Below are 6897 nucleotides of genomic sequence, written 5' to 3' on the forward strand. Positions count from 1 at the left end.
TGATGGATGGATGGATGGATGGACTGATGGATGGATGGATGGATGGATGGATGGATGGATGGATGGATGGATGGATGGATGGAATAATTAATTATTTAATTTGGTGAACCAAATAAATCCAAACCAGGTCAGATCCAGCTGTGATTTCAGGAAGTGAATAAGGAACCTACAATGGTTCTATTCTGGTCACAAACTTTTAAATAATTTATATTTATATGCATGGAAACATTCCCTGTTTGGTTCTATCACTTGCTTTTATAATGCAGGAAGCGTGTTGTATTTAAAATATTTATTCACATTGAGACAACAGAGTCCTTGTCTTCAGATGAGATGAAGAAGACCTGACATCGTTCATCCAAACGCTGAACTAAATGATGACTTCTGCAGACCGATTGAAACAAGCAGTTGTTCTAAAACCATGAAATTACCTGAAAACGTCAATGCCCCACCCAGCCACAGCTGTGAAAAGGCGTGGTCCGAGGTCTCGTGCCGGGTTTATGGGATAGCCACAGTTCAGGCCCATGGAAACCCCGATGGCCATGATGGTCAGGCCGATGCACAGGGGCTCCATGCCTTTCGGGGCGCCAATATTCTTCTTGTCAGTGATGGCCAGAATGCACAGGATCAGTGCACCAGTTGCAATTACCTTGAAAATAGAAACATCAGGTAATTTACACAATATACAAACATTTTTTTTAATTAATGCTGAAGTTCTTACAATAAATGGGTGATAGCTGCGGAGGATAAAGGTGAACAACTAAAACGTTACATTTCACTGTGAGTCTGTATTACAGACATTGGCCCCGGTGCAGGACCCCCACCTGAACTGCCCTTTAGGTTTGCTTTAGTGACTATTTGCTTTTAAGAGAATGTTTTCAAGCCATGTCTTCTGCTGCTGTGACCTGTGCCCTGTGTTTTTCTGAGCTTTTAATGGACTTTTCCACTGGTTTCAGTTTATATAAGAAGCTATTCTCATATTTAAAGAAAAATAAAACATTGAAATACAACCAATTAAAGAGAACTATATTTTATAACACAAATTCTTGGGAGTCCTCTCACATGAAACAGAAACTAGGCTAAACCATTTCAAAACTAAGAATTCACACAAGATGCAGATATTGGTTGGTTGGTTCTCTAATTATCTTTCAGATTTAGGCAATGTGTTCAACATAATGGTATTTCATCCAGTTATTTAACAGTCAACAATGGTGTACTACAAGGCTCAGTCTTAGGACCCAACCTCTTTACAATCTACACAGGTAATGTAGGCCAGAGCATCCCTGATGTATCCTTACATTTCTATGCTGATGACACAGCTGATTATTGTCAAGCTTTCGACATCATCCAGTCAGATTTGTTCCACCTCAAACTTGTCCTAAACGCCAATAAACCCAAAGGGATGCTGTTTTCAAACAGGAAGTCGGTCCCATCAATTCTTCCTCTGATTTTATCCTCGAATGGTGCTCCTATTGAGTTTGTCGATTCCTACAAGTATTTGGGTATCTTGGTCGATTTGCATCTCTCCTTTAAGCTCCATGTGGAAAATTTGGTAAAAAAAACTGAAAGTAAAACTAGGTTTCTTTTTCAGAAATAGAAATTCTGTCTAACTCTGAATGCTAGGAAACGCCTTGTAACTGTGACTTTCCTTCCCTCCATTGACTACGGTGACATTATTTACATGAACGCTCCACTGGCTCAGTGGTTAGCACTGTTGTCTCACAGCAAGAAGGTTCTGGGTTCAATCCCTGGTTGGATCTGGGGTCTTTCTGTGTGGAGTTTGCATGTTCTTCTCGTGCTTGCGTGGGTTTTCTCTGGGTACTCAGGTTTCCTCCCACAGACCAAAAACATGCATGTTAGGCTGCCTTCAGGCCCAGGCCCTCTTGCAAAAGAGATCTGTGATCTCAATGGGATTTGCCTGGTTTAATAACGGTTAATAAAATAATAAATACAAGCACCTCTCTCACTGGTACATTTTCATCTTTAAATCACTTCTTGGTCTGCTGCCTTCATACATCTCCTCCTACATGTCTCTGTGTGAGTGCAGCTACAGCGTGCGCTCTCAGGACATTATTACCTGCAGTGTTCCCTCAGTGCGGACTGAACTAGGCAAAAGGGCCTTCTCCTACTCCGCTCCTGTTTCCTGGAACATCTTGCAAAAAGATCTGAAGCTCTCGACCTTGACCTCTCTAAGTGGCTTCAAACATCTGCTAAGTTCATGGCAAAAACCAATGAAACCTCTTTTTAGTTTTCTACACCGCCTTACAGCCTAGCTGTTTGTTTTGGTTTTTTTTTTACATTTTTTTAAATACCATTTTATTTTCACTTGTTATTCTCAATTTGGGGCAGCACGGTGGCGCAACTGGTAGAGCTGCTGCCTCTCAGCGAGTAGGTCCTTGGTTCAAACCCCGGTCCAGGGGCCTCCTGGGTGGAGTTTGCATGTTCTCTCCGTGCATGCGTGGGTTTTCTCCGGGTGCTCCGGTTTCCTCCCACAGACCAAAAACATGCATGTTAGGCTGATTGGTAACTCTAAATTGTCCCTAGGTGTGAGTGAGAGAGTGAATGGTTGTTTGTCTCGTTTGTCTCTATGTGGCCCTGTGATGGACTTGCGACCTGTCCAGGGTGTACCCCGCCCCTCGCACAGTGATTGATGGACATGGGCACCAGCGACCCCCGTGACCCAAAATGGAATAAGCGGGTAAAGATAATGGATGGATGGATGGATTCTCAATTTGTTTGCATCCTTTACGATTGTCTATTATTGTCTTTATTCTCCTCTGTTGTCATCACTCTTTGTTAAAATCAGTTCTCGCTTGTAAATGAGTCCCCGAGGCTCAATGGGATTAACCTGTAGAAATAAAGGTTGAATGAATAAAAAAAAAAAAATTTTTTTGGATGATTTCAAAGCTTTTCGTAGTGTGTATAAATTAATGTAACTTTCTCTGTGACAAAGTGTGTGAGTGTTGAGTTGAGTGAAAAGGCAGGAAGATAGAAGAAGAAAAAAGATTCAGAAAAAGCAGAAAACCTGGTAACTAAATCCAAAATGTTGGAGGCGAGCTGTTTCGAAAACCTGCACCGACAAAAGAAGACGAACAGAGAAGAGGATCTGACAAAGGCTCAGTGAAAAGCAGAAAGAAGATATGCTGAGGAAGCTAAAGTGTGACAAAGAGCAGGTGGGCTTCAGTAACAGAGATCTGAGGGAAGTAGGAAACACCAACGGAGAGAAACAGACACAGAAATAAAATATGACGAGATCAAAGGAAATGGAAATACAAAAACCTGGAAAACGCATGAAGACGACAATGTGACCAAATATCAAAAGTCCCTAACGTTGGTCACTAAAGACACTGAAAATGTTCTTGAGCAAAAGTTCACATCAATTTTTTTTTTTTTACTAGTTGAACATTTATTAAGTTTAGAAAACTAATTTATTTTGTAAAAAGGTTGTGATGTAGCAAAACATGATTGTAAAGCAACGTAATAGCACAGTACAATGGCTTTTCTGTGTGTGCAAACAAAATACGTATTACATCTAATACTTGCAGCACAAGGTTTTGTTGAAGCTTCTTTCTTCATCATGTGCTTTTGAGTCAGTCACATTTAAACGAGGAAAAACAAGTAAAATGATGAAAAACTCACCTGATCAACAAACCCGTTGAGGACTGAGAGGTGATTCGCAGGATAAGATGCAAATATATTGGCAGTGGCATTTGCTCCAGTAACTGTAAACTCTCCGTTGGTGTATTCTATTAAAGCATCTGTGGAGAAGTCATTTTAACAAAGGTAAATTATTTGTTGTATGAAGTAACGTGTTTGTTTTCTCTTTTATAAGTCTTTTTTTTAATGATGCACGAAGGATAAATTATCCAGGTGAGCTTGTTTATGTTGGGTTGACACTCACCGTAGTACAACCCAAAGACGGCGCAGGAGCCAGTAAAAGCTCCCAGGAACTGTGCCAGCACGTACACGGGGAACTTCTTCAGCGGGAGCTTCCCCAGAATCACCATGGCCAGAGAGACAGCAGGGTTCACATGGGCTCCTGGAGTCAGGAGGGAAACCACTTGAACCAAACGCTTCAGGATTTTAAACACAAGTGTAAAAATATTAAGAGTTTTACAGAAAGAGGAAATAGTTTGATGACTCAAACTAAAAATTATTGGTTTATTTTCTATAAGATGATTAATACCAATACAGTACAAATTTCCAACATCCTGACAAACTTTTCCACACAACAAAACGTTGAGTTCCACAATGATTTTAACAAGTAAGTGTTAAAAAAGTGACTGAAAAAAAAATCACCTGATGTATTTAAAAGGAGACATTACAACTCAACTTGTTTTATTTTTGCCTTACACAAATATATCCATATCTATATCTATAGATAGATAGATAGATAGATAAACATTGTATACAGTATGTATGTTTGTGTGCGTGTCTATGGTGTTAGCATAATATCTCAAGGCTGACGCAGCTCATCGATCTTAGCGAACAGAAAAATATGTAAAACGTTGCACAGATAATGAGCTAAAATCTGGTGTGGAAGTAGCAGAGCGTCATCCTCCAAGCAGTTTTTGAGTGCTCATTGATAATCTTCTTATTTGAAACTTTGGTATGCAAAAGAGCGTAAAAGAACACTATTTTCATTTATGCAGTTTTGCATATAAAAATATAATTAATAAATTATTTCAATAACTGACTAGTTAATCTTTAACGTCTTGATGAAACTGAAAACATTTATAACCATTTTAGCCAAGCAGTTTAAAATATGTTTTCCTTTTTTTTTTGTAAGTTAAGTAAAACCAAATTGTTGTGCAGCAGATTCATGAAGCCAGCACAAACCTTCCACAGTCTCTGGTGTCTTTCCATTTGTTCAGACTTTCCAGCGTATTTTATACGTACTGTGCAATGCTTGTTTCTTTGGTGTCCTGTTTTGTCCTAAAGATTCGTGTTGCACACATTCCAGTTGTTACCGGGTCTTAATGTGCAGTCATTTATTTAACACTCCGGGATCTTGGCTTTGACCTCGATGTGGTAACACCACTGGGGGTATCAGCCGTGCGTCCATTGTTAATCTCCCCGTCCTGTTCACAAACACCGACCACGACAAGTAGCCAGACCTGCCCGTCTGAATTGCATCTGACATAATCTGCCTGAATCTGCTTAAGGCGCACGTAGACCAGGTCATTAGAGTGACCAGGATGTGTCACACTTTGGGTACACTGTCATCTAAAATCTGAAGACTACAAAGTGAAAACAATTGTGTTTTCGTCTCCTATGGGGCCGCTCTGCCAGGGAAGCCCAGAAAGCCAGGCTGGTCACACCTGACAACCCCCCACCCCCTCCACGTCTCCACAGACCCATGCCCCTGTAAAGCTCATTAGTCCAATACCTATGATCATCTTCAGAGATGTCGTTGGACAGAAGCTCCCCACTGAGTCGTGGACCCCAGAAATAAATGGCCCAGTCATGCAGAAAAAGCTCTTCGTATATTAACCTTCTTGTCCTCGAGCTTTCCTGCTCATCTTCTGAAGTCTCCCAGTTCCCTTGATTTAAGGGTTTGTTGCTAAATGATCGCAACAGGCTTCACTAAAAACAAATCAAGGTTTGATCTTCATTTTAACTCGATGATTGCTCTGAATACTGATCAGTTTCTTCTAATATACCACATTAATATACATTTCTAATCTGTGGACATCACAAAAATGGTATTGTCCAGAAGCCACACAGAATACACTTTTCAACTTTCCCTTAAGATACTTGTCCGCTATCGGTGTCATGCTGGTAGCCTTAGATGGAGTTTACCACAAAGCTGTTAAACAAACTGGCATTTGGGGAAATGTATATTTTTACTTTCTTTGACTTTTTTGTGTAGTTGTTCCAAAACAGATCCATTTATGTCAATAATTATGAAAATGTGAGCTCAAAACATAGTTTAAATTAATTTTTACATTGTTGTAGAAGACAAGTATAGTCAACTGTAATGATGGCTGTAATTTACAAGCTGCACATATCGAATGCTTTTATTACTTAATAGTGGACATTCGTCATTTTTGTCTCCCTAAAGAACCACTGAATCATTTCGAAAATAGATTTATAGGTTATAAATCTATTAAATAGGTTAATAGAAGAAAAGTGTAAAAGTCTTTCTTTAAACACAAGATGCAGGTAACAGTGACCTTTTATTACCAGTTTTGTTTTGATTTTAAAAGTCCACAGAAAAGTTTGGTCATTCTTGAAGAAGATGCTTCAAACTGACCAATAAAAAGAAAGGAGGACTTTGATTTTACCTGGAGTTTAACGGTGCTATGAATTTTACTGTCTTATATAAATATGGGTAAATGTGGTTTCGCTCAGCAGAATAGCAGCAGTCACAGCTGGTTGAGCTGGTGGAGCTGTCTCTTTACAGTGAGAAGGTTGCCGGATTGAATCCTGGCTGGGGACCTTTCTGGGTGGAATTTGCATGTTCTCTCCGTGCTGCGTGGGTTTCTTCCGGGTACTCCGGTTTCCTCCCACAGACCAGAAACATGCATGTTAGGCTGATTGATAACTCTAAATTGTCCCTAGGTGAGAGAGATAGTGAATGATTGTTTGACTCGTTTGTCTCTATGTGTCCCTGTGATGGACTGGAGACCTGTCCAGGTGTCCCTGTGATGGACTGGAGACCTGTCCAGGAGTCCCTGTGATGGACTGGAGACCTGTCCAGGGTGTACTCCGCCTCTCACACAGTGACTGCTGGATATGGACACCAGTGACCCCATGACCCAGAAAGCAAGAAGCTGGTAAAGACAATGGATGGATGGATGGATGGATGGATGGATGGATGGATGGATGGATGGATGGATGGATGGATGGATGGATGGATGGATGGATGGATGGATGGATGGATGGATTGGTGGATGG

General features: G+C 40.5%; 1 protein-coding gene across 1 annotated transcript in view; it reads right to left on the reverse strand.

Moving 5' to 3' along the window:
* Positions 1-424: 424 nt before the first annotated feature.
* Positions 425-6897, reverse strand: part of LOC119428864 (aquaporin-9) — an 8120-nt gene continuing 1647 nt past the window's right edge. The window contains exons 3-5 of the mRNA XM_037696560.1: positions 3899-4036; positions 3637-3755; positions 425-646 (exon numbers count right to left, since the gene is read on the reverse strand). Of these exons, the coding sequence (XP_037552488.1) occupies positions 425-646; positions 3637-3755; positions 3899-4036 (479 nt within the window). The remainder of the gene's footprint in view (positions 647-3636; positions 3756-3898; positions 4037-6897) is intronic.

Source organism: Nematolebias whitei, chromosome 2 (assembly GCF_014905685.2).
Source record: "Nematolebias whitei isolate Nwh7 chromosome 2, NemWhi1, whole genome shotgun sequence".
NCBI lineage: Eukaryota > Metazoa > Chordata > Actinopteri > Cyprinodontiformes > Rivulidae > Nematolebias > Nematolebias whitei.